Source organism: Talpa europaea, assembly GCF_964194135.1.
Source record: "Talpa europaea genome assembly, chromosome: 13".
Lineage (NCBI taxonomy): Eukaryota > Metazoa > Chordata > Mammalia > Eulipotyphla > Talpidae > Talpa > Talpa europaea.
This window is the reverse complement of record NC_140080.1, coordinates 58,643,264-58,661,795: the sequence shown is the minus strand read 5'-3', so window position 1 is coordinate 58,661,795 and position 18,532 is coordinate 58,643,264. Positions and strand designations below refer to the sequence as shown.

Genomic DNA, 18,532 nt, shown 5'->3' with positions numbered 1-18,532 from the left:
GAACCGGAAGATGGTTTAAGAGGTCTATGTTCTTCCCTTTCAGATGCCACCTACAACCATGTCAGACAGATGGTGTAACAGCCTCTGGTCTTTACTTTCTTTCAGAGAAGGGACTGTTTCTACCCTGCCAATAGCCTTTAAGGACAGGATGTCTGTTTTTCCTTAATTTTGATGCCTAACAACAACAACAACAACAATAACAACAACAACGCTTTTCTTCATTGATCACCAGATTTTTCCAACCTCCCTGCTCAGAGAGGTTAAGTGACACGCCCAAGGTCATTTAGCCTGAAAGTGGAGAAGCCTGGATCAGAGCAAGGTCACCTGGGCCTGACACTTGCCCCTTACTTGCCTAGAGTTTTTTTCCCCTTTAGCAGCCAGCTCATTTCTGCTATAAACAGGCCAGGGAGAAATGAAATAACGAAGTAAAAATTCAGTTTGTTCCTTCCTTTCTGAAATCCTACAGAGGAGACCACAACAGTCCAATCTGTCACTTGTTTTTGCTTTTGGGGTTAAAATGACCAGATGATACTAACACCCTGCTCTCCAGAGTTTGTGAAACTCTTTTCTCACTGGTCTTTTAACTAGTTCTATGGGTTTCCTGAAGTGACAATTGCCCCCTTTTCACTGTCAGGAAGCAAAGGCTCAGAGGATTTGGATCAGGCGTGCAAGCTCCACAGTGGCGGAGGCTAGACCTCTACAAGAGCCTGCATGAGCACAGCTGTTACTTCCAGTGTCAGTGTTACACTGTATTGGTTTTAGGCTTTGTCATCCCTATAGTGATCCATGGATAATCTTGAATATATTTACTGATTATCAAAAAGTAAGTAATCCATGAAATCAAGTTCATTTAGAGAAACAACTATAATATTAAAGAATTCACTTACCATGTCAACAAGCAGCTTCCACAGAGGCTTGAAGAAAAAAAAAAGTAAAACATATGTGTAAAGTACACATTCCTGAAGGTAAATGCAGGCGCGACTAACACCCCCATCAGACACCTGCCTGCTGTCACACCTGTCCCTAATCTCCCTTTGCTCCCCACCTTTTTTCCCAGTCTTTTTTTTTTTTAATGCTATTGACACTACAATTTCCTAACTATTACCAACATCTGTTAGGGGACACAAAAATCAAACAATTCTCTGTAATTCTCTTGGGAAGGCTGCTTTGTATTTGTCTTTGATCATTCAAAGACTGCTTTCCTAAGAGGAAGTGTTCAGTCCTCAGCCACACATCATGCTGATCCATAAGCCCTGGTGCCCTCAGATGAGTTACCTTTCCCTCCTGCTTGGCCCACAGGTCCCACACTGCATTGAGAACAGCCGCTGTGGCCAGATGCACAACACCTTTCTCGGGACCGATCTGGTTAGGAAGTAAAACCAACAGAACTCAGAAAAGAAAAAGATGTATGGCGCGCAGACCTCTCCTGCCGCCCGCTGCTCCCCTCAGCAGTGTACTTCGGTCCTTCTGCCTGCTCTGCTCCCCGCTCTGGCTCTGGTGAATTCTCTCACCCTCCCGTGCTTCTGACTGTACCCAGTACATGTATAAACAAAACAAACAAACAAACAAACAAACAAATAAAAACATGCCTCTATAAAAAAAATGAAAAGAAAAGAAAAAGATGTCTAGGCCTTTTAGCCAGGAACACATTTCAAGAATTAAAAGGTAACAATGGAAACTCGAGCTGTTTTATTTTTTTTGATTGTTTCTAATCTACAGAAGAGTTGCAGGAACAGTATCCCAAAACTCCTATATATTCTGCCCCTATAAATGTATATGGGTATGTATATCTACATATATACAGATACAAATATAATTTATGATATAAATAAAATTCATTTTACTGAACCATTGAGAGAAAGTTGCAGGTATCTTGTCACTTTAGCCCTAAATGGTATAGAATGTAGTTCCTAAACACAAGGACATTCTCTTATATAACCATAGCATAATACTTAATAGTCAGGGATGTAACATTAATATTATCTAAAAGATAGTTCATAATCACATCTCACCAATTGTTCAAATAATGTACTTTATTTTATTCATGTTATATTTAGTTTTTATGTCTCTTTAGTCTCTTTTTTAACCTCAGTTTTTCTACATTTTCTTAAAATGCTTTCTTAAAATGCTAAGAAAGCATTTCAAGAAAGTACAGGTGAGGTTATTGTAGTGTCTCTCAATTTAGGCTGCCCTGAAGTTGCTTCATGAATAGATTCAAGTTATATCTTTTTGGCACAAATACTACATAAGCAATGATGTCATTAAAAATTTACAGTTATTAATTTCTTTAAAATTATAATTATTATCTTTTAGCATTTGGGTAAATTGGTGTCCATTATGCTTCTCCACTGTGAACTCACCATTTTCCATTTCAAACTAAGGAAATTAATATTGTCCAAAAATTTCAGTAATCATCGATGATTCTTGCCTCAATCAACTATAGCTATGATGGTTGAGATATGATTTTCTAATGTTTCATTCCTCTATATGAGTTTATATTCTACTGTAATGAAATAAAATCTGAGGCAACGTGGACAGGGCATTCCCTTGTGCCTTTCTCTTGCATGGACAGGAGACTGAGACAGAGCTGGTATAAGGAAGCAAGGGCAAGTCCAGGTTATTGAACTGCTCTTACTGTGTTAGAAACCTTTCTCTAGAACCTCACTTTTTCACACCTTGAACATAGAATTCAAAAGCAGACTTACATACATAAAAGGTACTCTAGTCTCCATTTTCTTTCTTTCTTTTTTTAAAGATTTATTTATTCATGCATTCAAGAACCGGGGTACAGGCCAGATGCATGGGAGGGTGAGAGGATTCACCAGAGACAGCAGGGAGCAGAACAGGCAGACTGACTGAAATACACTGCTGAGGGGAGCAGCGGGCGAGACAGGAGAGGTATGCTAGGATTCTCAATGTCTGGCCAGGATCGAACCTGTGCTGTAGAGGCTGCAGACAGCTGCACAGTGCTGTGCTCAACCATCTGCGCCACCAGGTAAGGCCCTATTTTCTTAACCTTTATTCTTCTCTTATGTTTCTGTCATTAATCTCCTCCCAGGACTCCAATACTACTCACTTTATCTCTCCCCACAAAAGGTTACCTATTTACACTTTATATCTAGAAAGTCTAGGCCACTTTCTCCAATTCAGAGGGTGGAGATGAGACCCATAAGCCCAGAGCCAGCTCTCAGGATTCAAAGACATCCAGGTTGATTTGATTTGATTTTGGGAAGAGCACAAGAGACTATGGTGATGTTGCAAGGGTGAACTGGTGGTGGAAATTCTATGGGGACTACACCTGAGAAAAGAAAGCAAACATTGTAGGAATAAAAACTAATTAATTTTTTAAAAAGAAAAAAAAATACATCCAGGTTGAAGTCTTAAAGAAAGAAACTGATGGCCTCAAATCCATGACTGTCTAGATGATTCAAATCCAGGTCTAGCTCAATAAATTGCTTTACCTTAACATTGTAAACCTGTCTCTATTTTCACATTTGTTGCAATCAAAGGACATCTCAGACCTTAAAAACATTATTTATAGAAGCATTTCACAATATAGTCCCTTACCCATCTGAGTTGCCCATCACTTGTGAGCTGCCTGTAGAAGCCTCTGAAGTTGGCGACAATGTCGCTGAGGTCCTTGTTGAGCACGTGGTGGGCAAGAGCATTCACAGCACAGACAACTATTAAACAAGGATTTGGTCTTATGTTTTGGGATGAAGTCAACAAATTAAGACAAGAAAACACCACAAACAAATGTAGGCATTTCATGAAAAAAAAAAAAAAAAACTGTGTTATATTTTTAAAATTGCCCAATTATGTCTCTTGTGGTTGTCATAACTAATATCACACAAGTACAACTGTTGTTAATCCATATACTGAGCTTAATTTTTGAGTAGATGTAATAAATTTTGATTAGCTCCAAGGTGAAAAGAACGTTGATGTGAAAATTTAAATCATGTTTCCAAATTAATTTCCTTTTTACTTTGAACAGTGTTCGGACCGTCAGATTCAAAACCAAAACTTGCTAGTTTGTCATTCCTAAGGAAGAAGAGTCTGACTTACAGGATTAAAAAATGAAAAAGAGGGCCTCCCCGGTGGCGCAGCGGTTGAGCACTGGGTTGCGAAGCTGCCTGCAGCCTCTGCGGCGCCGGTTCGATCCCCGCCTGCTCCCCGGCCACTGGAGGAGGGTCCCACATGGAGCGCAGACCTCTCCTGCCGCCCGCTGCTCCCCTCAGCAGTGGGCTTCGGTCCTTCTGCCTGCTCTGCTCCCCACTCTGGCTCTGGTGAATTCTCTCACCCTCCCGCTCTTCTGACTGTACCCAGTGCTTGTATAAATAAAATAAATAAATAAATAAATCTTAAAAAAAAAAAAAACCTAAAAAAAATGAAAAAGAAATTCATTTTCATTATTGTCAAGTGTACATCATATCTTGACTTCACAACATAACACACTACTAAAGATGAAATGAAATGAATTTGCAATTAGCAAATACTGATAAGTAAAATGTTAAAGTACATGAAAACATTTTTATAAACATTTAATTTATCATTGATTTACTTATGATATTATACTTTTCATATGTAATTTCAAGATTAAGCTAAATTTAGGCTAGCATTACCATCAATAATTTACTTTGGGTGTTTTACTTAAAAAGAATATTGTGTTCTTCCAATAGTTTATTGTTTAATTATGAATATAGTCTAGAGTTTAATTATAAAGAATAATTAAATTAGCAAATTATATGGGAAAGACCTTCTAGGTCTTCTAGGAGATCTTCATTCTATTCAACTCTTATGTTTCTGGTCAAACTAATCAAGCTATCATCTTAGGCCAAAAGCAATTAAATTATTATACAGAATTTTGATGACCCTGTTTGTTTAGTGTTGCCATTGTCTCAATATTAAATTTCTCAGGTCATTTCATAGGATAGTCATAGAGGTGCAGTTTTACCACAATCAGATCCTAGGCAAATACATTTGAAAGCAGTGAAACAAATCCAAGGGCATACCATCCTGAACCACACTCGATCTCATCAAAAGTATTAAAACAAGCTATGAGGATGTGCCTGGCCTCTGTGGAACATCTCAGATGTCTACACATTTGCACTCATAGGGAAGATTTAGGGTTGAGCCAACCATTCTGTGTTGTCCAGAGCTTTTGTTAATGAACACTGATTCATTCCAGTTCAGGTATTCATTCCCTAGGACTGGGAGAAGACAGAATCTTTCTCACTCCTGGATGGTGGGTGCTCTTGGATTAAAGACAGCTGCAGTGTAAGAAAGGTTCATCATGGTCTACTCAAATCTTCTGATGTGAAGGTTGCTAGAAACCACTGACTGGAGCACAGTTCTGGTTTGTACCACATGGCAAATGCATTCAACAAAAGTTAAGGATGATCTCATTTTTTACAGCTCTAAGTGAAGTATAGGTAATATTAATATATTCATCTATAGTACATGGATTTCCCTTGCTCAAAACAAGTTTACTGCAAGAAGTTAACTGAAATTTTGTGCTCTTAATAGAAATATGGGTTGTGTTGTTCTGACTCCAGTATGAGAATGATCAATCTTAGGCTTGCATGTTTGATGTGATGGAGGGGAAACTTACATGGAATAAAATTGGCTCTTGAAGGCAACTTTCTGCTGACTAAATCCAAAGATTCTCTCCTGTGACTATGTGTGTCCAGAATTCAACTCTGGGACACTCCAACATGGAGGACAAGTCAGCAAAGCCCACGGATGACTGTGGGTGACTGGGCCCAAGTGCTGGTGTCAACCATTAAGGCTGCTTTCTCTTTAAAAATTCTTTTGTCATCTCTCTATTTTTGTTTCTGTTTTTTTTTTTTTCCCATCATAAAAAGCGATTAGGTAAGTAACCTGATAAAGGATGCAGGAAAACAGTAAAGAGCTAATGGGATTTTTTCATCTTTAATGCAAAAGCCCTATAACACATTAAGTGAGACTGTAGTGAGTCACCTGAAATATGTAGCAAGGCTAAAGTTAAAAATGAGTTCTGTCATGCTGTGGTCTGAAAAAAAGGTGGAAGTCAACCACATCACCACAAAGTGCCATTTATTAAAACCACAAAGGGATGGAAATGGATTAACCCTACCAAAATGCACACCAGGACAGCTGAGTGGGGATGGGAGTGGAGGAGGGGAGAACGCAGAAAAGGCCTAAAACATTGAACTCAGCAACCACAGAGAAGTCTTACTGACTATGCAATGTGTCTGGGGTCCCTCCACTGTGTGCCTGAGTCAACAAGGTTCAAAGTCTTGGTTGTTAACAGAGTAGTTCCAATGGCCTGTTCCATGGAATATATTTTGTAAGTTTGTCGAATTTTACGCAACTTTTAAGGGCCGCACTGTAGGGTTGAAGTATGGAAAAAAACAGCTTCCCAAAGGCTCAATGTATATCAGAGACAATTAACATCACAGGAGAAGCTAAAGCAGCTCAAAACTTACTGTAATCAGTGGTTGCTATCTTGGGGGAAATGTCAACAGTAAATCATTGACCTAATGGGGAGAGGGAACAGGGAATCATTGACGGATCTCCCTCTACCTGGAAGATTCCTTTTTATCTTCAAGATTCAATCCCTCCCCAACCCTCCTGGACTATGAACTAACCCTGATTCTGTGTAACTTGTACCTGCTTTTAAAAAACTGTCATGCAACACTATCATTTCTTTCACATCTGTTTCCCTAAATTTGTGTATTCCTTCTCCTACTTTGTAGGACTGTCTCTTCTCTTCTCTTCTCTTCTCTCTCTCTCTCTCTCTCTCTCTCTCTCTCTAACATTACAAATTATTATTGCCATGGCTGGCTCTTGAAGGCAACTGTGTACCTAATACACAGACACATCTAGACAGATCTGGAGAAGGACAGAAGACAGCTTGATCACATGGCAGCCCTGTAAAGAGGAAGAAGAGTGCCTCCATGTCTTCACACACACCTATCACCTTCCTGGCAATGGCAAATCTTTCAGTGGGGGCAGACTTTAATTCCACAACCACAACAGGGTTGATGGTGCACATATCCACAAGAGAGAGCACATCACCACCAAACTTGGAGAACATGTCTCCTCCTTTCCTGGACCCTCACTCTTCAACTATCATGATTTGGCTCTAGATTTTAATGATCCATTAAAACTGATCTGGTTAAAGTCCATCTAGCTCTGAGAGGAGAATGACTTGCTCCTGCTCAGTGTACATTTTATACAATCTGGTCTTCGCAGATGATAGTTCTGAAAATGGGTAGGCCCAAAGGCCTCTGCTACCATGAAAAACAGTGAACTTGAAACCATCAGTGTGAAACATTTTGAAAAGCAAGTAGACTCACCATGCACATTCATATACCTTACTACTTTGAGAGCACATCTGCCCTCCTTGGTGATCCTATGTCATGTGCCTAGTTCTCAAAGCTCAGCAGAGAAATGGATCAAGATTCAAAGAAAATCAAGGATTTTTCTGCATCCTATGGATAACTGCAAGGAGGCCAATTCTACCCCTTTTTAATTTCTCTCAATGAAAAAAATAATGAACCATAAAACAAAGTTTTAATTTATTTCAGATACTATAGAGAGAGAAAAATAAGATCAGAAATAGAATCTGAATCATAGTTAAGCATTCTGGAATCTTAAGAGAATGTGCAACTCACCAACTTCGGTGCCTTTTCCCAGAGTGAAGGTAATTCCATATCCCTTGAGTCCATCTTCTGCATCAGTCTCTAAGATGACATAGGCAGCTGAGTAGTCAGGGTCTGTGTGCTGCAGGAAAAATGTCCCCCACCCAAACAGTGAAACATGAGAAATCCAAAATATAAATGTAAAGATGACATCATGTAAGAATAGAAAATGCAACAGCGGATGTGCAGGATGAGCTCCAACCTAAGGGAATTCTTGATGTGCTGCGAAGAAAACAGTAGGTCTGAATAGATGAAAGTATTGTCTTCCTAAAGGATTCAAATATATTTTAACAGGTGCAACAAGGCATTTTTAATGCCAATTTGTGCAATTACATCTCTGTTGCTGTTCAGCTCAATTTTAAAACAAGGAGCGTCACCCACAACTACCTCCACCAGCTTTTTTTTTTCCTTAAAGATTAAGTTATTTATTTATACAAGCACTGGGCACAATCAGTAGCATGGGAGGGTGAGAGAATTCACCAGAGCCAGAGTGGGGAGCAGAACAGGCAGACTGACAAAATACACTGCTGAGGGGAGCAGCGGGCACGGCAGGAGAGGTCTGCACGCCATGTGGGACCCTTGCCCGTGGCCGGGGATCGAACCAGCACTGCAGAGGCTGCGGGCAGCTTTGCAGCCCAATGCTCAACCGCTGTGCCACCAGGGAGGCCCCAGCTTTTTTTTTTAAAGATTTATTTATTCATTTACACAAGAACCGGGGTACAGGCCAGATGTGCAGGAGGGTGAGAGGATTCATCAGAGACAGAGCGAGGAACAGAACAGGCAGACTGATGAAATACACTGCTGAGGGGAGCAGCGGGCACAACAGGAGAGGTCTGCTGTGCCATGTGGGACCCTTGCCGGCCAGCCAGGATCGAACCGGCGCTGCAGAGGCTGCGGACAGCTTCATAGAGTGGTGCTCAACAGCCTGCGCCACCAGGGGAGGCCCTCCATCAGCTTTTTGGAGAGAGTTAATTCACAATCAGCTTCAAATAGCACAAACCGGGGCCACCCTGGTGGCTCAAGGGATTAAGATGCAGCACTATGAAGGAATCCACAGCCACTGCAGCGTGAATTCAATCCCCAGCCAGGGAGCTGACCCACAGCTGACCCACAGACCTCTCCTGACTTGCCCACTGCTCCCCTCAGCAGTGTATTTCAGTCAGTCTGCCTGTTCTGCTCCCCATTCTGTCTCTGGTGAATCCTCTCACCACCCCATACCTCTGGCTTATACCCCAATTCTTGCATGCATAAATAAATAAATCTTTTAAAAAATAAATAGCACAAATCAAGGATTCAGAAGGCTTTCACATAAAATTAGACTTATCCTCATTGTAATATTTGGTAGTAGGGGCTCTAATAGCAATAGTTCACAGGAGATCACTAAGGGAAAATGAGGAATCAAACCTTTGAAACAATTGAACTCATGGTTTGTTTTGTTCTTTTCATTTAACTTTCTACTATCAAACAATATTTTTAATAAGTACTTACTGACCAACTTATGAAATGTAACACTACTCATCAATACAGGGAATATAGAAGTAAAAAATCAAGTATGTCTCTAGAAATTGCTCAGATAGAAGGGAGTAAAAGGACTACATCAAATTAAAGAGCTTCTGCACAGCAAAAGAGACAGTAACAAAAACAAAGAGAAACCCCACCGACTGGGACAACATTTCTGCACACAACACTAACAACAAAGTACTGATCACAAAAATCTACAAAGAGATGACGAGACTCAACAAAAACAAAGAAAATAATCCAGTCAAAAAATGGGTAGAAGAGCTAAAAAGAAACTTCTCTGAAGAGGAAATGCAAATGGCCAACAGGCATATGAAAAAATGTTCAACATCACTTGTAATCAGGGAAATGTAAATCAAAACTACAATGAGATACCATCTTTCACTAGTGAGAATGGCACATATTAAAAAAACTAGCAACAACAAATGTTGGTGAGGTTGTGGAGAAAAAGGAACTCTCCTGTACTGTTGGTGGGAGTGCAAACGGGTCCAACCACTGTGGAGAGCTGTGTGGAGATTTCTGGACCTACTAGAGCTTCCATATGATCCAGCAATTCCACTCCTAGGTATCTACCCAAAGGACACAGAAACATCAATTCCAAAGTGCACCTGCACCCCTATGTTTATAGCAGCACTGTTTACAATAGCTAAGCTTTGGAAACAACCCAAATGCCCTAAAACAGATGACTGGATCAAGAAGATGTGGTACATATACACCATGGAATATTACTCAGCATTCAAAAAAGATAAACACATGCAATTTGCAGCAACATGGATGGAGGTGGAAGGGATCATGCTCAGCGAAATAAGCCAAAAAGAAAAAGAAAAATACCGGATGGTCTCACTCATAGCAGGAATCTAGAAAACTTAAATAAGGGACCAGGAAAAAGAATAACTATAAGAAAGAAAATATCAGAATCAACAAACAACTATGAACCAGAGACACTCTATGGGGGGCGGGGGCGGGGAAAGGAGGGATTGGTGTCAAAATAAGGGGGTTGTAATTGTATGGGGAATATAAAAATAAAATTAAAAAAAAAAGCTAACACTCAAAAGCTAATTAACAATCACCCATACCGCAAAAGGTCATGGCTGACATGTGGTGGGTTAAAAGTAACACAAAATTTCAAGGTATTTTGAGCAAAGAGGAAATAGGGGACTAAGACCTTTTAGATGGACAAAGTAGTAGAAGAAAGTACACAGGCCAGAGAGACCATGAAATCCAGGGGCCTTCTGTGGCAGGAAGTCAAAGATCCATGAAGAATCTGGTTTGCAAGTGAACAAAGGCAAGACTGGATGGGTACCATGTGGGCAGATAGGAATACTCCCCCCAAAAGTCAACTAGAAGATCTGAATACATGAATAAGGAATGTAAGATGCTACTACTGACGACTTTTGCTTCTGACAACTTATAACTGTTATTGTTATATAATACTTACTGATTGGGCACACTTCAAAGAGCTACATGACTTCATTAAATCCTTACAAAAACATTATCAATTAGGTGCTATCTCTCTGTCTTGCAGATGAGGAAGCTGAGTTGAAAGAGGCAAAATTTAAACCCCTGTGTTAAATAGAAATCAAAAACAGTCCAAAAGATCAATGAAACCAAAATCTGGTTCGTTGAAAAAAATCACACAAACCTCTAACTAGACTCACTAAGAAAAAAAATCTATTAATAAATAAAAATTCTATTAATAAATAGAATCAGAAGTGAAAGAGGGGTCTCCCTGGTGGCGCAACAGTTGAGCGCTGGGTTGCGAAGCTGCCCGCAGCCTCTGCAGCGCCGGTTCGATCCCCAGCTGCTCCTCGGCCACCAGAGGAGGGTCCCACATGGCGCGCAGACCTCTCCTGCCGCCCGCTGCTCCCCTCAGCAGTGTACTTCGGTCCTTCTGCCTGCTCTGCTCCCCTCTCTGGCTCTGGGGAATTCTCTCACCCTCCCGCGCTTCTGACTGTACCCAGTTCTTGTATAAATAAATAAATAAATCTTAAAAAACAAAACAAAACTCCCAGACATTTAAAAAAAAAAAAAAAAGAAGTGAAAGAGAAGAAATTAAACAGACATTTCAGAAATACGGACGTGATTACTACAAACACTGACATGCCAACAAACTGAATAATCTACATGAAATGGAGAAATTATTAGCAATTTACAACCCTCCAAGACTGAACCAGGAAGAAAAGTCACAATCAAGGATATTGAAACAGCAATCAAAAGTCTCCCAAACAATAAAAGTCCAGGCCCATATGGCTTCACTAGTGAGTTCCACCAAACCATCAGAGGTGAGCTAATACCAATCACACTGAAACTCTTCCAAAGAGCAGAAAGATAGAAAGCTTCCAAACACATTTTATGGGCCAACATCACTCTGATACCAAAACCTGACAAAGACATTACAAAAAAGAGAGTTACAGACCAATTTCTCTGGTGAGCCATATGTGCAAAACTCAACAAAATTTTAGCAAACCAAATCCAACAATACACCAAAAGGATTATACATCATGACCAAGTGGGATTTATTCCAGACACAGAGGGATGGTTCAAAATCTGCAAGTCAATCAATGCAATTCAACACATCAACCAAAGGGAAGATAAAAATCATATGATTATATTAATAGATGCCAAAAATGCATTTGATAAGATTCAACATCCATTTATGATAAATACACTAAATAAAACTGGGAGTAGATGGAACATCCCTTAACATAATGAAGGTCATATACAATAAACCCACAGCCAACATCATACTAAATGGTGAAAAACTGAAAGGTTTTTCCTCTAAGGTCTGATATGGACAAGGATGTCTACTGTCACTACTACTATTCAACACAGTATAGGACGTTCTAGCTAGAGCAATCAGGGAAGAGAAAGATATAAAAAGAATACAAACTGAGAAAGATGAAGTAAAATTTTCATTATTTTCAGATGACACAATAATATATGTGGAAAACCCTAAAGACCCTACTAAAAAACTAACTGAAATAATTCAGTAAAGTGGCAGGGTACAGAATCTCTCTGCAAAAATCAGTTGCATTTCTATAGGCAAACAGTGAGTCTGAAAAGAAAGAAATCCAGAATACCATCCCATTCACACTTGCAACAAAAATAATTAAATATCTAAGAGTAAACTTAACAACGGAGGTAAAACACCTGTAGAATGAAAACTATAAGACATAATTAAAATATAAGAAAACACAATAAAATGGAAAGACAGTCCCTACTCATGGATTGGAAGAACAAACATTGTTAAATATAGAGTCAATACAATCCCTATCAAAGTTCCAATGGCATTCTTCAAAGAAAGAGAAGAAACAGAACTGAAATTCATATGGAACCAGAAAAGACCCCAAACAGCAAAAGGTATCTTGACAAAAAAAAAGGAAGAGTGGCAGTATCAGATTCCTAGACTTTGAACTATATTACAAAGCTATAGTAATTAAAGTGGCATAGAATAAAAAAATAGACATACACACCAATACAACAGAACTGAGAGACTGAAATAAACCTCACATCTATGAACAGTTAATTTACAAGAAAGGAAGCAAGTGAATACACTGGAGAAAGGAGAGTCCCTTTAACAAATGGTGTTGGGAAAACTGGACAGCCACAAGCAAAAGAAAGAAACTAGATCACCATCTCACATCTGGTAATGGAAATGGTGTGAAAGTATACATTTGTAGGGCCTCCCTGGTGGCGCAGGCAGTTGAGCACAGCGATGTAAAGCTGTTCGCAGCCTCTGCAGTGCCGACTGGATCCCCTCAGGGCCCTGGCCGCAGAGCAATCCATGTGGCCGCAGACCTCTCCTGTCTCGCCCACTGCTCCCCTCAACAGTGTATTTCAATCATTCTGTCTGTTCTATTCCTCACTCTGTCTCTGGTGAGTCCTCTCACCCTCCTGCACATCTGGCCCGTACCCAGGTTCTTGTGTAAATAAATAAATCTTAAAAAAAAAAAAAAGAATAAAAAAAAGTATACATTTGTAGAGGCTTGAACCTATAACCCCCGGAGCATATACAAGATATAAACCTACTTTACCTCTATATACTCAATTCTGGGGAAAAAGATATTACAATTTCTGAAATTATTATGTGACTTTTCATCAGCATAACAAATGTTAATTTAAGATAATTTTCATCTATTAAAAGGTGCAAAAGAGGGCCTCCCCGGTGGCGCAGCGGTTGAGCGCTGGGTTGAGAAGCTGCCCGCAGCCTCTGCAGCGCTGGTTCGATCCCCGGCTGCTCCCCGGCCACCGGAGGAGGGTCCCACATGGCGCGCAGACCTCTCCTGCCGCCCGCTGCTCCCCTCAGCAGTGTCCTTCGGTCCTTCTGCCTGTTCTGCTCCCCGCTCTGGCTCTGGTGAATTCTCTCACCCTCCCGCGCTTCTGACTGTACCCAGTGCTTGCATAAATAAATAAATAAATAAATCTTTTAAAAAAAATAAATAAATAAAAATAAAAGGTGCAAAAGAAACCTGTGTTACTAGGCAGCCCTATATTAATAGTAGCATTCATTATTCATGATAGCCAAGACATGCAATCAACCTAAATGCCTATTCATGATTGACTGAGAAAAACCACAAAAATCTCACAGAGTCTGAACAATATGGTGGTTATCAGAGAGAAAGGGAAAGTTCGGCACCAGAATTTTGGTGGTGGGTGACGAAGTAATTATTGAGTGATCTATTCAAAAATATTGTAAATCAATAAAAATTTACTTAAAAATAATAAACATTTCTAACTAAAAAAAAAAAAAAAAAAACCAACAACCAGCAACCAACAAAGGGGTATAAGGGATGGTGGTAGGCTAGATAGGTATATAAATGCATGCAAACCAAAAACCTAGAACCAGGTGATTTTATAAACAAAATCTAGCAAGACTTCAAAGAAGTAATAACATACACACTCGCAAAGGTCATTTCCATTCATCAACTGAGTGAGAGACCAAAATTCCAAATACACATATTAAGGTCACTAAAGTAGAAATGATAAAAGCTGTCAGCCAAATGGAAAAGTGAAAAATACAACGAAGGTAGTATTTCCTAAACGGTTATAGTCAATAAAACCAAGGGAAGCAAACAAAAACCATGACAATGAGGGTTGACAGTGAGAGGTAAGAACATTTTTATAATTTTAAAAGTGGACCAAAACATTTTAGGAAAACAAAATGAGCTGAAAAGTTAAAGTTCTTTTAGTCATGGAATCATCACATCTAAAAGGTTGAACTCACTAAACATAGAGCTTCCATATGATCCAGCAATTCCACTCCTAGGTATCTACCCAAAGGACACAGAAACATCAATTCCAAAGAGCACCTGCACCCCTATGTTTATAGCAGCACTGTTTACAATAGCTAAGCTTTGGAAACAGCCCAAATGCCCAAAAATAGATGACTGGATCAAGAAGATGTGGTACATATGCACCATGGAATATTACTCAGCATTCAAAAAAGATAAACACATGCAATTTGCAGCAACATGGATGGCGCTGGAAGGGATCATGCTCAGCAAAATAAGCCAGAAAGAAAAAGAAAAATACCGGATGGTCTCACTCATAGCAGGAATCTAGAAAACTTAAATAAGGGACCAGGAAAATGAATAACTATAAGAAAGTGAAAATCAAAATCAACAAAAAACTATGAACCAGAGACACTTTTTGGGGGTTGGGGGGTGGGAGGGGAGGGATTGGGGTCAAAATGGGGGGGTTGCAATTGTATGGGGAATATAAAAATAAAATTTATTATTTAAAAAAAAAGAATGCAAAAAATGAATTCAAAGGGAAAAAAAAATAAAATAAAAGGTTGAACTCAGAAACTCTTTAGTCAACCCACTCAATGAAATTTAGGCCCAAAGAGTTTAAGAGTGTCAAAAAGTTGAAGACACAGTCAGTTCTAGAACCCAAATCCCCTATCCTTAGTCCAGTGTGGAGAGAAATGAAATATGTCTGGGGGGCTAGAAGGGGACTTTACTCCAAGTAAGGGGACTGAACTCTGAGCTCTGGGGCTCTTGAGAGCTTGTTTGGAAGTTCTAGCAGGGGAGCGCAGCTACTCGTATACCCCCGACCGAAGACCGGTCAGTCTCTATTCGGGGAAGGCTGTCCTCTTCAACCGAGCGCGCCAGGAGGGACGCACATGGAGCGGTGAGGGAGGAAGGGGACACCCGCCTAGCCAGCCAGATCAGCTGAATCAACCCTGGCGATCAATGGGGTGACAGATGTCGCAGCCAGATTGCCCTCACATCCGCTCTGGGGCTCTTTGAAACTTTGGGAGCATCTAAGTGAGCAAACTAGTCCTAAATACACCCCAGGCTCTACTTTTCTTATAAGGTCTGTAAAAATTCATAACTGGAATCCTTTGCATAACAGATTTTGGGGACACTTTTAGGGTTCCTTCATGAAAATACCCTACTTGTGATCAGAAAGGCTCACTAAGTGGGAATGCAGTTGAAATGCTGAGCACAGGAGCAGTGAGGGCAGGGAAGCAACATCAGGAGTTATCTGTAAAGGAAGAATTGCAAAGTTGCACATTCTGTCAAGAAGGCACTTGAAAATCAGCACACAACACTCACCTATCTCTGGAAGATAAACACTTAAGTATTTATGAGCTTGCAATAAGGGTGTCAGATAATACCTCCTGAACCAGGGGTCATAAAGCGCTCAGTTCCATTAAGTAAATTATTCTACAGTAAACCAGGCTACCTCAACACTTCACAAATTCCTAAATACAGGGAAGTTAGCTCAGCTCTTCTGCTTCAGTTTCCTCATATGTGAAGAGTGATTAGAGCAAACACTTATAGAAGGCCTTCTCTGTCAGCTTCTTTACGACAGTTCATTGACATGTATGAAGTGGATACTAGTATACCCATTTTACAGATGAGAAAATGTAGGCTTGAAGAGATTGTGTGACTTCCCCACAGCTCCAGCATCTCACAGTGGCAAAGACCCTTGCACTAGGTCGGGTGCTTGGATTTTAATAAGCCAGTAAAATTTCAAACATTTATTTGGAGATGAACAAAGGATTGCCAACAGGTTGTTAAGTCATTTACTCTAAGAAAGGATACATAAGCATTTTAAAAAGCAGAAAATAAATTAATCTCTGGATCAAGGGCATTCTTTTAAAAGCAATTTTGTTTAGACACCCTTTTTTTTTTTTTTTTTTTTGACAAGAGGCCTATGTTATAAAATCCTTCAGGTATACAGACAGGATAGGTAATGTAATGATACCAGTGTGCCCTCTGTCCAGTTTAAGAAGCAAAACATTACCGTAGGAATTAGAGTCCTCTGGTCCTAATTCTCCCCTCCCTACAACTAACCAGAATCCTAACATGGATGTTTCTCACTTCCCAGCATGCTTCACACATCCATTACATACTCATGTGACTTTGTCTTTCCTAATGTGGCCATCTCCTCCGTGGATGGAGAGGGGCAGTGAGGATCCAGGAGCTGTCAGGCCTGGAGGAAACCCGGCCAGGACTCATATTTGGGAGCCACTGCATTAAGTAGTGGGTGTGTGTGTTTTGCGGGGGGAGGTGGGGTAGGGGGATGGGTGTGGGGGGCCTCTAACACTCAAGCAAAAGCGACCTTCAGTATTAAGACAGGAGTTAGTCAGTGCTCTATATTTACTGCATCTTCAAAAACTGATATTTGCACAACTCTTTACAGTGACAAATTCTTTTAAACCACGTTTACAGTAAGTTCACGACAAATCCCTCCCACACAACCCAGCTTGTTCATCTGGTTTCCCAGTCGGGCTGTGACAGGTGTCACATTTCAAAGACGGGGCCAAGAGGCCGAGAGAAGTCAGAATCTTCTCCAGGTTACGCAGCAAGTTGTGGCAGAGTCAGAATCCCCACCCCAAAAGTCCAGCACAAATTCCCTGGTCTCCACCCCTTGAACTCCATATAGTTCTCCGTACAGAAGCAGCCAGCGATATGTATTGGGAAACCAACAAAATCAATTTGTGCAGTCTGCCATTTCAAGAAAAGTAAGAATTGTAGCTATAAAAGTAGGATCTATTAAAGGCCAACAAAAGGGGGGGGACCCCCAAAAAACCAGAATCCCAGGGAGGGTGGTGAGTTCTGGATACTTCTACCCCTTCCCTCTTCCCCTTCACAAAACAAGGGTTCGGGAGCCGGGTCCTCCCGGGACTCAACGTCCCGGCGCCCCAGCGGGCGCACCCCGAGGCCGGGCAGCGCTTACCATGGCGTCCGAGCCGTGCGCCCCGAGCGACGTGGGGAAGCGCACGTCCCGCACCCAGAGCCGGGAGATTCTGCCGCGCACCATGTCTCGCGCCCTCGGAGCCGCCGGCGCCGCCACCTCAGGCCGCGACCCCGTGGATGAGAGAGTGGGCGGGTGGGGGCGCCGGGGCGGGCGGCGCGGGGCGCCGGGGCGCTGATTGGCCGCACGGCTCGAGGGCGGGGCTGAGCGGGGAACTCCTCGGGACCGGACCCCGAGGGGCTCCCCGGGAAGCGCCTGTCCTTCCTGCAGCTTTTCGGCCGCGGGTCGGCGCTGCGCAGACCAGGAATTGCTAAGGGTCGGGGTGCACCACAGCGAGGCGTCAGCCCCTTGCCGCCTGGGCACCTGGGCAGGACTCTGCTCCGCCTTGGCTGGAAATTCGACAACTGACCTTCCGGGAAGCCGAGTCTCAAAGGAGGAGACCGCATCTGATGGGGCTGTGATCGCCAGGAAGTAGATTCGAACCCAGGGCTTTGCTCTCGCCTGAGTCCGCAGGTAGATGAGGGTGTAGGGAGGGGAGCTGTGGGCTGGAAATCTTAAGTCCTCAGCTTCAGTTTGCCACCTGATAAACTGAGCAGTGGGTCAACTTGTCTTAAACCCTGCTAAATAAAGCAGGGTGCTTTAAGTACATTATCACTCACCTGCCAACCCTGCTAAGCAGGTGGGTGAATTTCCTTTTATTGGTGAAGAAGTTGGAATCCAGAGAAACTAAATGAATGACTTACTCAAGTTCACACAGCTGAGTGGCAAACTATACTGTCTGCAAAACCAGAGCTCCTGTCCTCTGGATTGTACGGTTTATAGGATCCGTCTTAGAACCTCGAGAAAGTTATGGACACCCACCCCACCAAGTACCAGTGACCTCTGAGGAAATACCAAATGGTCTCTATACATGTAATTGGAGTTCCAGAAGTGAATGGAAAAACAAATTGAAAAGTAATGCTACCCAGATTTCCAACTTCAATGCAATTGTAAATCCACTGACTTATGAATCTTACAGAACCCTAAGTAGAAAAACCATTAAGAAAGCCATGCAAAAAGACACATTATAAATAAATTGCTAAAAACCAAGTAGTAGTAGTAGTAGTAGTAGCAACAGCAGC

The 18,532-nt window shown here is 41.4% G+C and overlaps 1 protein-coding gene across 3 annotated transcripts in view; it reads right to left on the bottom strand.

The window, feature by feature from the left end:
• The window catches only part of ENOSF1 (enolase superfamily member 1), a gene marked incomplete at both ends in the record, with an annotated part of 34,428 nt that extends 16,951 nt beyond the window's left edge, over positions 1–17,477 (bottom strand). For 2 of the 3 annotated variants that reach the window (XM_084252374.1, XM_084252375.1), the window contains 5 exons: positions 888–914; positions 1,276–1,362; positions 3,568–3,683; positions 7,659–7,767; positions 17,394–17,477. In XM_084252374.1, coding sequence (XP_084108500.1) covers positions 888–914; positions 1,276–1,362; positions 3,568–3,683; positions 7,659–7,767; positions 17,394–17,477 — 423 coding nt within the window. Of the gene's footprint in view, positions 1–887; positions 915–1,275; positions 1,363–3,567; positions 3,684–7,658; positions 7,768–17,393 lie in introns of those variants that run through there. The other variant, XM_084252376.1, reaches the window with a different exon arrangement.
• Between the last annotated feature and the right edge of the window lie 1,055 nt (positions 17,478–18,532).